Source organism: Chelonus insularis, unplaced genomic scaffold (assembly GCF_013357705.1).
Source record: "Chelonus insularis isolate UGA/USDA-ARS -01 unplaced genomic scaffold, ASM1335770v1 contig_321_pilon, whole genome shotgun sequence".
Lineage (NCBI taxonomy): Eukaryota > Metazoa > Arthropoda > Insecta > Hymenoptera > Braconidae > Chelonus > Chelonus insularis.
In genome coordinates this window covers 72,949-88,979 of record NW_023276492.1, presented here as the reverse complement: position 1 = coordinate 88,979, position 16,031 = coordinate 72,949, and the positions used below count along the sequence as shown (strand labels likewise).

At 31.2% G+C, this 16,031-nt stretch overlaps 4 protein-coding genes and 1 long non-coding RNA gene across 5 annotated transcripts; 1 reads left to right on the top strand and 4 right to left on the bottom strand.

The window, feature by feature from the left end:
• Positions 1-438: 438 nt before the first annotated feature.
• Positions 439-1,128, bottom strand: LOC118065743 (peptidoglycan-recognition protein LC-like; the record flags this gene model as incomplete). The annotated part of the gene is made up of 2 exons (XM_035081223.1): positions 439-1,020; positions 1,110-1,128. Coding segments are annotated over 2 exons (591 nt in total), but the record flags the coding sequence as incomplete, so codon positions are not given.
• Positions 1,129-1,988: 860 nt separating this feature from the next.
• Positions 1,989-3,164, bottom strand: LOC118065741 (peptidoglycan-recognition protein SD-like). Its single transcript, XM_035081221.1, has 2 exons — positions 2,741-3,164; positions 1,989-2,575 (listed from the first exon to the last, which is right to left on the bottom strand). The coding sequence occupies exons 1-2, from the start codon at positions 2,802-2,804 to the stop codon at positions 2,004-2,006; spliced, it is 636 nt and encodes a 211-aa protein (XP_034937112.1). The 5' UTR covers positions 2,805-3,164; the 3' UTR covers positions 1,989-2,003.
• Positions 3,165-3,265: 101 nt separating this feature from the next.
• Positions 3,266-4,146, bottom strand: LOC118065742 (peptidoglycan recognition protein-like). The gene is made up of 2 exons (XM_035081222.1): positions 4,006-4,146; positions 3,266-3,896 (listed from the first exon to the last, which is right to left on the bottom strand). The coding sequence occupies exons 1-2, from the start codon at positions 4,067-4,069 to the stop codon at positions 3,334-3,336; spliced, it is 627 nt and encodes a 208-aa protein (XP_034937113.1). The 5' UTR covers positions 4,070-4,146; the 3' UTR covers positions 3,266-3,333.
• Positions 4,147-7,021: 2,875 nt separating this feature from the next.
• On the bottom strand, positions 7,022-9,583 carry LOC118065745 (uncharacterized). Its single transcript, XR_004690190.1, has 3 exons — positions 9,457-9,583; positions 8,364-8,503; positions 7,022-8,290 (listed from the first exon to the last, which is right to left on the bottom strand). It is a non-coding gene; the product is annotated as an uncharacterized lncRNA (long non-coding RNA).
• A 1,699-nt stretch (positions 9,584-11,282) lies between these two features.
• Positions 11,283-14,230, top strand: LOC118065734 (glutenin, high molecular weight subunit DX5-like). Its single transcript, XM_035081214.1, has 4 exons — positions 11,283-11,661; positions 11,719-12,582; positions 13,027-13,169; positions 13,439-14,230. The coding sequence occupies exons 1-4, from the start codon at positions 11,544-11,546 to the stop codon at positions 14,123-14,125; spliced, it is 1,812 nt and encodes a 603-aa protein (XP_034937105.1). The 5' UTR covers positions 11,283-11,543; the 3' UTR covers positions 14,126-14,230.
• Positions 14,231-16,031: the final 1,801 nt, after the last annotated feature.

Genomic DNA, 16,031 nt, shown 5'->3' with positions numbered 1-16,031 from the left:
CGTCAAGTTGCGCATTGAGAAGTTTAAAATGGAAGATATGTCTTTTCTCTTCGACCTTATCCCCAATCAAATATTCTTTATGCCATGTTAGACACATCAAAATTGACCTTCGATCTATATATTTGGGTTTTTCATGGTATGAATGTAAATAATAAAACCTTTGTTTATGTTCAAGAATGCATGATTTGCAGTTGGTTGCATCCCAAGAGTTTTAAAAGGCTCCAATATATTTTCTTTTTGTTAATTCATATCTAGACTTATTTCTCTTTGTTTTCTTTATCCTAGTCTTTTGTTTATATTCATTAAAAACATATACTAATGCAACTGAACAATCATACATGCTTGCTTTGATTATGAATTATTATTAAATAATCACAGAAAATTCATTCATTTTATTAACACTGTTTCAATTCTTCAAGCTTATTTATCATAATTATGATAATAATAATTATTCAATACTATTTTCAGAAATTGAAGTTAAACACTGCAATGAATTAGAACTCCAATGTAGCCAGTTTGTGATAGTTGATGCTATGTTGCTCATATTTGATGGAGTGATATTATTTACCAGCTGCCAAACTCCATGTAATTCATAGTCATATGAGATTTTCTTATTCAAAATACCTTCCTCCAAGAGCTGTTGGGTAGCTAGAAATTGTTTTTTCGAGAATTGTGAATATCTAAAATGACCAATTAAACTGATTTCAATAATGGGTGTTCTTTGTTCACATCCAAAATTATTCACTCCAATTGATTCCCAGTCACGTCCTATATAAACACGTCCATCTCCACCAATGTAAAAGTTAGCAAAGACTTCTGGTGATGCATCTTTACGTTCTGGCCGACTGATAGAATATGATAATTCAAATTCGCAATCATTTTTATAAACGCACTGAGGTGTAGCTGTATGACTTATCACCACATGTCTAGGAATAATTGGTAGTTTTATATTAATAAATCCACTAGTTGAGTTGAATGAATCCCATTCTCTAAGTTTAACAAATTCCAACGGAGACCAACCTGTTAATTAAACAACAATTAATTATCTAACCTACTTGGAGAATTAAACTTTCGTAGTGTTATTATTTATAAAAATTCTATATTACTACCTTCAATATTTTTTATTAAGAAAAATATATAACGCAATTTTTGTAAATGAACCATATTCAATATATTTAACTTATCACAGTTGACGTTAGATATTGACTAAATACTTGATGGATATATGTTCTCTTTTTATGATTATATTCTGTACGATAAAGTTTTTAGATAACAAAATTTCATTAGACAGTCAATATCAACTGTAAGTATATAAAAAATGAACTACTCTATCCAATGAACGATACACAATGTAACTTTTAATCCATATCTTTCATATTAATATTAATTTCGTATTTTATGATTTCAAAAAACTTATTAATAAAACTATAAGATGTTACCTAATGATTTCAAATGTTATCTTCAATACTATCATTAATAATTCAATATTCACTATTTTTTGAACAAATTTGATAAACACCTTGGACGAATAACTTATTGATATCAGATACAGTTCTAATAAAAAATTTTTATGCTTTCAGAAATCAATGTTAGGCATTACAGTCCTTTCAGTACTTCTTCTACTGAACGTGCATTCACGGATGAAAAATTATTGGTGACGAAGGTTTTGGGTTACACAAAGATGAACGTTCTTCAGCTGATTCAGAACCCAAATGGAGCCAACTTGCGAAAGCTGATCTCGTTCTACTGTTTGGTAGGAAAAAGTTACAGTACTATTACCAGAGTCTATATCATTTCAAAAATAGAAACTGAGTTTAATAAATAATTATATTCACCAGCTAAAAGAAATTGTTTTGTTTTTTATATGAATGTTTTTGATATAAATGTCTACATTACAATAGTTAATAGCTTGAAATGATAATTAATAGAAAATCATATAAATAAGTTAATATTAATACAATTATGTTTATTACTTATTGGGTATTTTTATAATAACGACTTCATTAGTAAATAACAGGAATATAATTACTGAAACCATCTGAGCAAATACTACCATTTTCATCCCAATGAGGCCATGTTTCAATTAATTCTATATTACTTTTATTTGTCATCACAAATTCATTGTTTAATTGCCATCCTCCAAAAAGTTTGTAATGCTTAGATAATTTTCCACTTTTGATACCATATTTTATCAGTTTATTAGCAGCTTTAAATTGCACAAGAGGAAATGCCGATGATTTAAAATTTCCAATGAAACTGATTTCAATTATTGAGGTATTATCATCACAACCAAAATTATTTCCTCCCATGAAATTCCATCCACGGCCTTCGTAAATGCGCCCATCACCTCCAATGTAAAAATGAGCAGCAATACTTTTTGTTGGCTGTCTTAAACTCTCATAATTTATTATGTAGTTTAAGAAAAATGAACAGTATTTATCGTAGGGACAAATTTGGGTGTTTGTGTCAGTTATTACTACATATTGTGGAATTGATGGCATCCGGATCCATTGGAAAGTAGGTATTGGATCTAAAGCCCAATCATCGAGTTTGAGATATGTTAGTCGTGGCAAAGCTGTTACAAAAAATTTGTTTCGTTAATTTATATGAAATTAATAGAAAAATAAATCATTAAGAATTAAATAAATCAAAATCACAGTTATTGAGATTAATATATTAAAGAAGGATTTAAATAATATTAATTAATTATGATAAAATTATTAAATAATAAATTTCTTACCTTGAACATTCACCATAAGATAAACAAAAAAAATTACAGTTCGTAAGGTTTTAAAAACATTCATATTTGAATCTATTTTACTTAATGATCACGATGAACTGAATTGTTTATTAACAAGTCGTGTCTAATATATACGCATAAAGCATAATTAATTATTCAACAACAAAAACATTGGATTCACAATAACTATTGTTCAATTGATCTAATTTGTTATCGCATTGCTTATAAGTAGTTACAATTTCAGGAAAGATTACATTCAAATTCCAAAGAAAACATTAAATTTTGTTGGTAATTATTTCGACTTCTGAATAGTAGCTTTATAAATGATTTACAATTATCATAGTCGTCATTAGTTACATCATTGAGTTATTTTTGGATACAAACTATTTTTTTATTGTGAAATAAAATTTCTTTTTTCTCAAATGCTTGTTTCTTAGAATCAAAAGTAATAGAATCTTTTCCATTAATTAGGTGAGGGTTTTCTACCATGTTTATATCAATTATTAAAATGAATAATTAATGAAATGTTTTCTACTTAGAATATATTTCAATAAAATAACATGAAAGCTAATTTATCAACCAAAATATAGCATTTAATCATAATCTTTAAATTCATAATCTTCTATGTCATTATAATCATTTAAAAGTGTACATTGAGACAAATCTGATGCCCAATGTGGCCAGGTCTTAAAAATTTCTTTGTTATTTTCGTTCATCGGGAAATCTTCTTCAATTAATTGCCAGTCACCAAATAAATCATAAGTCTCGGACAGTTTTCCAGTTAAAAGACCTTTCTCCAGAAGCTTTTGAGCTGCTCGTAGTTGTTTGTTAGAAAATTTTGAATTTTCAAAGTCTCCAATAAAACTAATTTCAATCATCATTTTTTTGGGATCACTTGTACAGAAATTTACCACTCCTACGGAATCCCAACCATGACCAGCATAAATTTGTCCATCGCCACTGACATAAAAGTTAGGAATGATTGCTGATACACTGTTAGAATTCAATAAATCTTTGCATTGATCCCGTGAAAAACATGGTTCTGTAATTGTTTGGCTTAACATTACATGTACAGGAACTGATATCATTTCGGTTTTATTTAAAATTTTTCCTGTGTTCCATTTATCAAATGAAATCACTTTTAGAGGCTCCCATGCTAAAAATAAAATAAAAATCTCAAATAAGCTAGTGTTTTTTAGATTATATTTAAGTAATAAATTAAATTTTGGATATAAAAAATTTTATTATTTATTGATATGATATACCTTTCACATAGGTCACAAAAAAGAATAAAACTAATACACTGCACCCAAATTTTACAGAAATCATATTTAAATATAAAATAAATATTTGTTGTACAACTCAGTGAAAGATAAACGTTTATGAATAATAAATGTTGCTTATACCGTATGCTATGATAAATAAATAATATTACACGTGTAAAATGTTTTTATGTACACGAAGTAGTTTTTAAGTTTGAAAATGAATTGTTGTAGTAATATCTTTCATCACGACAGAACTTCTTATCGAAGTAATGAATAATAATCATATGGAGTATTATGAAATTATCAATAAATTTATGATTTTGGTGAAATATTTTATTAGTCACTAATGTTGAAAATAACAAATCTAATTTAAATGCCATTATTTGTTAATGAAAGTAGGAATCGATTTGAAAAAAATATGATAATTTTAATAAAATATTAATGCATTTTTCCATCGTAATCAAGAAAATTATATTTTCCTACTGTCTATTTAAAATCTATGTGTTTCAATAAAATCTACCTAATTATTTTTCGACTCTTTAATACTTGGAAATACTTATACTGAAAATAATTATATAAGAATTCAATTATTATATAAAATGTAATTAAAATTAAATTATTCTAAACTATGTTAATTAGATCCCAAATTCAAATTAACTATTATATCATTCGAATTTTCAGAATTTTGCTTTACTAAGATTTTGTTGTAAAATATATAGCTAACATGTTCTTTTGTAGCATTTGATGACATATTCTTACATTTCTATAATTCATCTATTTAAACAATTATTCTACTCTTAAAAGATATTGAAGAATTATCACAAGAAATCTTGGCGATTTAAAATAATATAAGCAAGATATTCAAGTTTTTTACCTCATGCTCTAGTGATTCCAGCTTTGCCGAAGGCTGAGATGTACTTTTTCTACTTCGCCGACTACCTTGGGTTTATCCCACGAGCGCAAAGTATTTTATCTTCCTCGTTCTATATCATTGCTGACAGTACAGCCAGAAGAAATGTTTACAAGAATACTTTTTATTTGAATTTTTGCAAATTCTCAGCCATCAAGAAGATGCCAAGGTGATCATTCCAGGATATATGGTTTTATTTTACTACCTTGAGAAGAGAAAAGACAGCATTGAAAATACCTGATGTCAGATTAGTTGCAAATAGTGATGAGAGATATATTCTTATCATCAATTACTTCTGGAGTTTACTGAACTGATAGACAGGAATATAAATGTCAGGCGTCAAGTAAAATATGATCAGGAAGAAAAGGAGTTTATAGGATGCATCCAGAGTAGAGCTAGAAAAAATTCGTGTCTAAAAAGATTTAACAACTCCAGTAGTTATGCATAATCAAGCTTCTAACGATTATGAGGAAACAGGAAATGACGTGTTGCTGAACATAAAAAATATATGTTCGAATACTTAGAGATCCATTTATATGCATATTTGTATTATCAACTTTGTACAAAAAAAAACTTGTAATCCTCACCTATAAATAAAAAATCTTGAAATTATTATTATTTTAAAAATTGCTGCATTAAAAATAAAAAATTCAAGTTACCTTCTTTGACTGCCGATCTTTTTAAAAAAGCACGTTATGATAGTGAAAAGCTCCCAAAAATGCAAATGATCTTATTATTTATATTCAAAGGGGTTGAAGATGTCCAGTTAATAAATTGGAATATTTGGCACATTCTTTGGGATTAGGTTGGTTGGTAAATAAATTCCAAAAAAGAGTTGGAAAAAATACAATTGGGTTTCGATTACGGTGGACTCATGTTTGACCTGGAGAGCAAAGACCCCTGGGCCTTGACGCGTCCCTTGGGCCCTTGTCCTCTGCATTCATCACTACTACTACTACTTTCCTCTTTGATCTTCTTCTTTCTTTCAGTACTTCGTTTTCACGTTCTTTTTAAATTGTTTTGACTGTATCCTTTTTTTTTCACTGACGTTCTTTGGCTCGCCGAAAATATATTTGCTTCATTAAACCGTACTGGTCGAGTTCGATCTTGTCATGGCAATGCGAATTATCGACCAGTATCGAGACTTACGTGACTCTGGATCTCGTACGTAAATGGGTGAGCCACAACTACTCCTTTTTGTATACTACCTGCGGTGTAAGCAAATTTTTCATGGACCCTTGCCATTTTTATGCATCTCTTCTTCATCTTCTCTATCTTATTTGTTTAGTTTTTTTCTATCGTTTTATTTTCTTCTTTTTGTCGTGTTCCTTTTCAGCGATTGATGTACTTTTTTGCATTGGTACTTGTAATAAACCTTGAAGGTCCGACTAAGTGGTTGCTCGGTGAGTTACTTAATTTATGAAGATTAACTTAGGGTAACTGAGTAAATACTCTACTAAAATTTACATAATTGATAACTTGGAATCCTATTACGTTTAAAGCAAAGTAAAATAATAGAAATATCATTACTATGGTTTCCTTTTTATTTGCATACTTGACTTTTTACTTTGCGGTTTTACTACTGTGACTCATTGCTGCTTTATTACCTTCATATTTTTACAAATATGTTAAAACTTTTTTTACTGTCAATTTTTCGCAGAAAAAAATGTGTCATAAAGCGATATATGTGTATAATTTTACTATGAATAAAAAAATAGAAATTTCTAACTTTTCTCTTTTTTTTGTATTTGAATAAGTTATTTGATGATCCTTCTATAGCTTGAGTTTAGTAAGTTTCGCCTTGAATGTGTGGCAAGTATTATTTATTTGTTACAAAAAATCCTTATTGGATTAAAAAGATTTTCTTATAATGATCTCATCTTTGACAACTTATCAATTTTTCAGTTTAGTTTTGTTTCAGTATAAATTTAATATATGCACATGCTTATTGATTTTTTACAATATCATGACAACTCTTATCAATTACATGTCTTAAAAGATGATAAGTAGTCTTTGATAGCTCTATAAAAAATAAAACTACATGCACAAGCTTAACTTAAACCCATAAAAAATATTTTTAATATATAATGTTAATGCATTCTATATTTTATAACTCAATTATTTATAATTTTACGTTATTCTATTAAAATTGTTCAAAATATTTATCGTTATTTAAAAATATGATCATAATAACTTTTTAAACATAGCTGTATATCATGCAAAAATAAACATCTTTAAAGTCTTATTGCTGCACAATTTTTTGCGAAAGAAAATGACTTGAAAGAAAAAAAATAGCATTTCATAAATATAACATTAAAGACGCGATTAAAATAATAAATTATTTAAATGAATCACATAAATAACAAAATGTGATGAAAGAAGTTGTCAAATTTACCATAAAAAAGCTACTTATAAAGATTTTGATTGAAATGTTACATAGCTTGTAGTTAGCAATGACTAGCAATGACGTGAGGATACATGAGACGAGAGTTTGGTCAAGATACCAAAGCTATCAAACTCATTCTTCAAGTGACCGCCCATGTAAACTCATCGAATTTATTAAACGACTTATCCTACACTTCAATCCTTACAGGTTCAATGGCTTATCGTAATCTACCTTGGCAGAACGTATCGTATTAAATTAATTGTTGTAGAGATTCGCGGTATAAAACTTTTTCCTCGAATCTCTTTTGGTCGTTTCACTTTGCCTTTTCTTGTGGAGAATTCTTTTACGTCCCTTTGGGTTTAGCGTTACCCTTCTCTTACATTCCTTTTATGCACTTTTCTTTGTCTCTTTCTCTCTTCGACCTTTTAGTCTCCTAGATGTTTCACTGGTTGGATCTTGTAAACAGAGAATATAAGAAAGGAAAGATAACCAAATTCGACGATGGTTTCGAAGAAGGCTAAGATAAATATGCGGATCCCCTGGCGATCAGACACGTCTCAAGATTCATCCAGACACCAGTATTGCACGCGAACCGTCATGATTTCCTTTTAGCTAACAATACTATTTTTGGTATGCCTCCATTTAAAATGTTTCAGCAGCACATCATTTTATGATGGTGAATTGAAATTTTAGTCAATGAGTGAAGTTAATGTTCCATAAATACTGCTTGAGTTTTATGGTACTATAAAAAATGTCTTCTTAATTATAGATGAGTTGTAAAAACATCAGAATCGTGCACCAGAATTCCGCAATTAATTAGCAGTAATAATTTACATGGTTCATTATAGAAATTGAATTTTCAAGATGAAAGTGAAATTATGAAATACTTTTGTAATCTTCATAAAGTTTGTAAACAGATGCTTTTTTTTTTGTTAATTAAAATATCATCTTTGAGCATCTTTTTTCTTAACGTTTTCTTCGTAATGATGCTGCGATAATAAAATCAATGAGAAGACCTTGAATAATTCATGGATAGTATTTATAAATTGCAAAAAATTTTACCTTTAATTTATTATTAATTTTCCCAAGACATGCTCTATTTTATTTTTACTTTTCACAATGATACTATTTTTTGATCATCAGTTCATCCATAAAATTTTATCCTTGACTCCATATTTGACCGATGTTAAATCAATAAGAATCTGAAAAGATACAAATAATGTTAATAATTGAAAATAAAATTCCAATAATTAATAAAATTTTTATTCAACAATTTAATTTTTATTATCAGGCAAGTGTCAGTAGGATAACCGTTTCGAAAAAAAAAAAATTTGCCAAGCACAAACGAAAAAGAATATTTTGTATCAAGACAATCTTATAAAAATATCAGAAACACACAGTAAAATTCTTCCGTTAATGAATATAAAGTACTCTACTCAATTTATTGCAAAAAATTTTATGTTTTTCAAATATTCTGAAATTTTTCTCTGTGAATAAAAATAACTTATTTCAAGATTCTTGATAACTTCTAAAAAAATCGTCTAAAAGAACTTAAAACAAGCTGTGAAATGCTAGAAAAAATTTCTAAATATATATTAGTGTCTTTCTAATTAATTGACAAATAAATTATTTATCTTATAAGTAGTAAATTGCATTACCAAGTGATTTAGATCTTAGCTCCTTGTTGTACAAGTAAATTACAGCAATTAATTAAATTAAATACAAATGAATGACATTAATACTTTTGTATATCAATAATTGTATCAATTAAAAGATGAATTGAATTTAAGAATATAAAATGAACTAATAATTACAAGCCATTTAGATATCAATACAACAAAGAATAAAAACTTAGGTTAGGTTCCATTAAGATCTACTCTATAATTATTTAGCACATGATTTATTTATTTTCAAGGTGAGTAATTCAGATAGCCCCATGATTTAAATTGCACTTTCTGCGTGTACTAATTAATTACTGCGATCAATTAAGTTCCTCAATGCCGATAAAAATGATGACTTTTTTCCATTAATAATTAACTACCAAATGCGGGATGTTTATCACGAATTTTCAAAAATTGTATGATTAATTTGTTTCCTGTGTCATTGATTCTCACCGACGATATATCCAGTTATGGAAATATTAAAAAAAATGTACCTGGTGTAATTTGTCGTGTATTATTTGTTTTCCAAAGATTAACATCGAACAATCTGCTACAAAAGGATACCAGAAAGCGAGGGAGACGTATCAACGGGGGGAATTCGAGTCACGATCCTGTTTGAAGCGTGCACATGGTTGGTCTCTTGCGGCGCTCTTCTATCTTTCCTATTACATAGCGTGTCCTTCGCAAGAGGACCTGTTCATCTTCTTTGATTTTTACCATCAACTCTATCATAGATAACTAAAACGAAAAAAAAATATTTGAGTTATACCAAATGGAAACTTATTTAAACATACACAGGAAATAATATTAAGAATATATTCAACGAAAGCTTACCTTTAGATAAATAAACGTGTGGATAGTGATAATAAAATAATTGATTTTATGAATTTAAACCAGACTTTAGATACATCAAATGACTAATCCATGTGCAGAATAACGGGCATATAATAATTTGAACGGGAATTTTGGAATTGCAAGTTTGTTTATTCTTCTTGTTTCTTCCTTATTACCAAATTGAAGATCTCGATAATAAAAAAATTTACAAGTGGATCCATGGTGAAGAACCAGGACCAGTCTTGATTCCCTTTTAGTCTCCAATCGATTCAGATGTGTGGGTCTTGGGGTTCGTTAGCTCATTTTCTTATCTTTGGTATTGAAATACATAACATGCAACCTGGACTTGTCCTTCCGCGTTCCCCAAACGTTACATAGTCTCTCAGAAGTTCGACAGTCTGTAATCACAGAGGTCAAGGCCGAGGAATACATTTCCGGATGACTGGAATGTAAAAATATCAAATTATGACATCACTGTTTTTATGTTCTGATAATAGTAATTGAGTTTTATTCTGCTAATATCTATTTATCAGAATTAGGACTAGCATAGATTCATTTTTTGACAAGCCAATTCTCACCATACAAACTGGTTCCAGCCGCAACACCTCCAAGGTCGTGGTTTTATTTTTGGCCACGAAATCAGCATTGATGGGGATGATTTATATATTTTTCGAGCTGGTATTCTTCCTGCAGACGAAGGGACTAATTTAAGAATTAAAAAGAAATAGGATAAAAAGCAAAACACTATAAAGCAAATGTATTATTTTTTTTTTTTTGCTAAATAAAATAAAGCCTTGAAAAAAATAATTTCTGTGATTACCTTAGTCATTTTGCAGACAAAGTTGAAGTTGAAATTTATTTAATTCATCAATTTTTAAGCAGGTATTTTTTCTGCATACCAAGCAACTGATTTAAAATAAAAGTAAAAAATATTCACGAGAGATAGTTCTTGCTATTGCGTTAGTTATTTGGCAAAAGGTTGGAGTGGAGAGTAACCAAGTGACACTGGTGACAGCAACAGGTTTACGTTAGTCAATCGAGAAACGTCAAGAGCAGTACCAGTCCTCATAAATTATATGCAGGGTGAATAAACGAAACATTTGCCTTACATCGCCTTTACGAGTCATTCATTTTTTTGTGTGTGTACCAACGCCTACATTTTTCAAGTTCATTCGTGTTTGCAAATTTTTTCAGTGCTCTTATCAATTCTCTTTAAACAAAACTCATTCAAATAACAAATTGAGATTCTTGGTATCAAGTAAAATTGCTAATTTGTGCAATAAAAATAAATTTGCTGTTTTTAGTGGTTGGAAGTTCCTCTGATTCATTTTATCGAAATACAGTTGGTCAAGGAGCCTCTCCTTCTACGCAAAGGTCACCAATGCTTAACGTAATTTTGGATACGTATCATCAATGTAGTGGGGGATTTTTTTTTTCTGGGGGGAAGTTGAGGAGTAGAGTGCACTTCCTGCGGGCAATAGCCGCGAGGTCCTGCGCCCGTGTAATTGGCATCCTGTGGTTCCCTGCACGTTCATGGTGGGGGTTGCCCTATGTAAGCCCTCGGACGAACGAGGTCCAGCCCATCCAGCATCTGGAGACGAGCCAAGGACGCGGAGTCTCTGGTGCTTTGTAGATTATCGTAATCGCGAATCGGAAGCAGATCAGTTGCTCAGTTTTTTTTTACCTATAAGCACAAACTAATAACGTTTTACGTGAGTTTTATTTAAGAAATATAAGTTTTTCTGTCATGAAGATTTTTCTATTTTTAATTTGCCTCCTTGTGACGGATTTGGAGGCTGCTGGAGTGAATAGAGGACAAACGAGATACCGTGGACGACAATTACCTTTTATAAGACGAGAAGAAGGTAAGAATATTTTTTTTTTATTTTTTATCAAAGTTATTATGGGGATATCGTTATTAGTTCCAGTGTCAGATGATGTTCGGGAACACTCTACAATTACTAAGGTGGATGGAGAGCCACAATCAGACAGTGTTTCATTGACCAATCAAGTGGAAACTGCATCCCCAGGCTTCTCATCTAATATAGCTAGACAACTTTATCCCGGCTTCCCCGGTAGTGGTATTAGTGATTTGCCAGAGCCAATTTATCCGCAAGATCCTAATCAACCTGCCAAACCAGGACAAGGTACACAGACTGGACAAGGCTCCCAAAGTGGACAAGGTGGTCAATCTGGGCAGGGTGGCCAGTCGGGACAAGGGAGTCAATGGGGACAAGGTGGTCAATCTGGACAGGGTGGCCAGTCTGGACAAGGGAGCCAATGGGGACAAGGTGGCCAATCTGGACAAGGAAGTCAATGGGGACAGGGAAATCAATCTGGACAGGGTAATCAGTCAGGACAAGGGAATCAATGGGGACAAGGAAACCAGTGGAGTCAAGGAAATCAATGGAGCCAAGGGAATCAATGGGGACAAAACAATCAATGGGGACAGAATAATCAATGGGGACAAAATAATCAATCTGGGCAAAGTGGACAGTTTGGACAAGGCGGACAATCTGGACAAGGTGGACAGTCTGGACAAGGTGGACAGTCTGGGCAAGGTGGTCAAATGGGACAGGGTGGAAAACCAAACATTCCTGCTCCAGGATGTTTAGCAGCTCGTGGACAATTCCCAAGTCCTAATAATTGTGCTAATTATCTGAATTGTTGGGATGAAACTGTAATTGAACAACAATGCCCCAACGATTTACTCTTCAACGATAAAATTGGTGTCTGTGATTTCCCACAAAATGTTAATTGTGGCAGCCGGCCCGGGGCTACTCCCAGTAAGTTGATTCTTTTTTATTCTCATTCTCTCTTTCTCTTCACTGTCTTGTTTATTATTATATCAATTAAAATAGCCAATATATTATTTCAATTACCAACAAAATGTAAATAAACATTTTTTATTTTACACCTTAACGCTTTATCTCACATGGATAACTCGTTACCTTGCTATTAAAAAAAAACCCTTTGTATTCCTTCTGGAAGATCAGTGTTGCCGATTAGCCATGATTCATTATGCAGGCAGGATTCGCAAGCATAAAAGAGAGATAAGGGTACAACAAAAAATATTTAAAAATAAATAGAAAAAAATTTCTTTTGACCATCATCTAGATGCTCCATAGAGAAATCTCAAAGAAAAATCGCCCTCTTCTGTAATTAAGCTGATTACAAGACGTGTGATGAATATAATAACAAGCTGAAATATTTTTTTTGTGCTTTTTTAGAACCAGCTATGCCGCCTGGCTCTCGAAGATGCCCTGATCCTAACGGACGCTACAGAAGCCAGACAAACTGCTCGGAATTCTACGTGTGTCTCGCTGGCAGCCCAATCAAGTTTAACTGTCCTCGTGGACTGGTCTACAATGACGTGAGCAGCACTTTTAAATCTTCTTCTTGACTCTGAATAATCGCATTTTTTAACAATTTTTATGAGCCATGGCCCCGAGTAAAATTCAGTCATTGAGATTCTATGGAATTACCCCAGAGGTCATTCCTTTAATCCCACACGCCTTGAATATTATAACAGCTGCTGATGTAAATTTAATATACCTTGAGATTACTGTTCCTTAACCTTTTTCACGAATAGAATTTCAATTTTCTTTCCTGATAATCACAAAAAATCTATTTCTCTTTCAGGCCGTAGGTGTCTGTGATTATCTCTATAATGTAGATTGTCAAGGAGCAGCTACTCCAAGTCCTCTGCCAATTATTACCTTGGAAGAAAATACTGGATCCGGAGATAATTCAATAAATAGTGGTAGTGGAGTTATGGACAGTTCTGGTGGATCATCATCTACAGGAGGTTCTTCATCCATGGGTGGTTCTAGCGGATCTTCATCAATGGGTGGTTCCGGTGGATCATCATCCATAGGCGGTTCTTCTCAAGGTTCATCATCTGGACTCTCAACGACTGAACCACCTCGTCAACCGCCACCACAACCAACTTTCCCACCCGGCGCTTACCCTCAGAACCCTTGGGGCTTCAGGTCAATGCCATCAGATCCATGGAATCAAAGACCTTCTGCTGCTCAAATAGAGGTTGATAACGAACAGAAAGAAGAAGTAACTCAAGACCAAACTAGTATGGTTGAACAGGATTCCACTGAAACGATACTTAATCCTTGGTCTACTGTACATGCCATCCCAGCAGAGTTAACAAAGGTTCCTTGTGAGAATGGAAAGATTCACCGGCTAGATGATGCATGTACCAGTGTCGTAGTCTGTAAGAACAATAGACCGCAACTTGTAAAATGTGACACTGGACTCATTTATGATAAACCCACTGACTCCTGTCGACATTTCACTGTCGCTAAATGCAGTTAATTTTTAAGATTATGCTTAATTTGCTTCTGGCAATGTTTTAATATCGCTTTCAATACTTGTAGTGTAATAAATAGTTAATTAAGTAAATAAAAATTTTGTATTAAATTCTATTTATATCTTTTCAAGCCTTTCCTCACTAGTTTATGTGATAAGTTATTGTTTAATCAGTTAGATACACTTTATGGTCAGAACCTCATAAAAAGTTTAAAAAAAATTTTCTTTTCAACAAAAATTTCCTTAAGATCGTTTGAATATTTTTTATATAAATAAATTCACTGAAACGATATAATGTATTTGAGATTTTTACTTTAAAGAGATTATTTATTTAAATATTGACTCTTTTTCATGACCAAATGATATTAATAGTATATATTTTAAAAGTAAAGAATCATGTTCAGGAACTTTAATTGGAATATTCAAGATCTAACAAGGCAAACATCCCTATAAATACTTTTATAATAACAACTAAAATATATATACATGTTTCTCACTTGTGAATACAACAGTAATAAATATTTATCAGGTCTAGGGTTAAGTTTTATGTTGTTATATTATTTGTTGCTCCTATTTTTGCACGTTTACTCTACACAATATTGGAATACATGAAACATCTATTTATGTTTCTCCACTGGCATACGGAATTCTGTATAGGAAACGGCTATTTTTAACGGAAAAAATCACAGACTACATTATTCACAGAAACTAAAAGATTATCGATAAAATAAAGAATTATAAATTGAGTTTGAGTAACTGTATTTTTTTTTGAAATTGACTAGTTGACTCTGATGAACCGGGTAATAATTTTAATTTCAATCTTCTAGTCTTTCAATAATTTATTCAATTCTGTAAAGCTTGTTAGCAGTGTTAAAAATTTAATAAGGATATTTTTTTTTACTTTTAATAATTTATTGAATTATGTAAAATACTCAAAATACCGTAAATTTGCGCAGTTCTTGAAATCCATTGATTATTTATCGACATAAAATTCATGATTTTTGTCAATAATCAAGTAATTAAAACCACCACTATTTAGAAGCTTATTTCATTAAAATAAAATCAATAAACCATTCACAGTGGTGAATTATGTCATTGCATGATTTAATAAAAAATTTTAAATTCAGTTGTGTTTAATTGTTTTGACTGTCTTGAGAAATTTTAATAAATTTCATCTTTGATCATGAATGAATATTAACTAAAAGAAGTATCGAATATTTTTGTGAATTCAAATTTGAAGAAGAGCAGCAAGAAAACTACTTCTTCACTGACGGTAAAGTCATATCCAGGAACATTTAGCTTCACATTCACCAGCTTTCAACTTTTCTTCCAAGAGTTCAGCACCAGACATGGCTGGTTCTTCCAAGATACAAACTTTTAAATGCTGCCCACAGGTTCTTTCAGTCCACTGTCTTATCTTGCAAGTAGAGCAAGTCTCCAAAGTCTTCACTAATCAGGCAAATCGTAGTTGGAATATTGGAAACCTAATAATAGATAAGATTATTAATTAAAACTTTTTCTAACACCTTCTATGGTAGTAGAAATAAATAAAATATTGACAAACAGATCGACATTCTGGAAAAAAGTAATAAAAAAATGATCTAATGGTTGACTGCACATAAAATATTAACGATAGCTATCTCTAAAATTCAAATGTAACTAGGACAGGACAGTCTTTCTCTTATTTCCGTGAGAGTAAATATTGTAATACTGTCCCAAAATTAGACATTTTATATCTTTTCTTATTTTTACTTTCTATACATTCTCTTATGAATATTAAGAATCAAGAGGATTTTGAGTGTGTTCAAATTGTATGATAGTGAATGCGTTCTTGATCACATAACAGACAGTTTGTAAAGGCGACATCACTTTCTCAGCTTTCGTTAGGGGAACCACACCCGGCAGTATGCAC

What these genes read in the sequence shown, in the direction of transcription:
- LOC118065741 (XM_035081221.1), bottom strand. Translation starts at nt 2,804, where the DNA reads ATGAATGTTTTTAAAACCTTACGAACTGTAATTTTTTTTGTTTATCTT. An exon ending in TCTTATGGTGAATGTTCAAG is followed by an intron (nt 2,576 to 2,740) that starts GTAAGAAATTTA and finishes TTTTTGTAACAG; the next exon opens with CTTTGCCACGACTAACATAT.
- LOC118065734 (XM_035081214.1), top strand. Translation starts at nt 11,544, where the DNA reads ATGAAGATTTTTCTATTTTTAATTTGCCTCCTTGTGACGGATTTGGAG. An exon ending in CCGGCCCGGGGCTACTCCCA is followed by an intron (nt 12,583 to 13,026) that starts GTAAGTTGATTC and finishes GTGCTTTTTTAG; the next exon opens with AACCAGCTATGCCGCCTGGC. An exon ending in GTGGACTGGTCTACAATGAC is followed by an intron (nt 13,170 to 13,438) that starts GTGAGCAGCACT and finishes TTTCTCTTTCAG; the next exon opens with GCCGTAGGTGTCTGTGATTA.
- LOC118065742 (XM_035081222.1), bottom strand. Translation starts at nt 4,069, where the DNA reads ATGATTTCTGTAAAATTTGGGTGCAGTGTATTAGTTTTATTCTTTTTT. An exon ending in TTTTGTGACCTATGTGAAAG is followed by an intron (nt 3,897 to 4,005) that starts GTATATCATATC and finishes TTTTATTTTTAG; the next exon opens with CATGGGAGCCTCTAAAAGTG.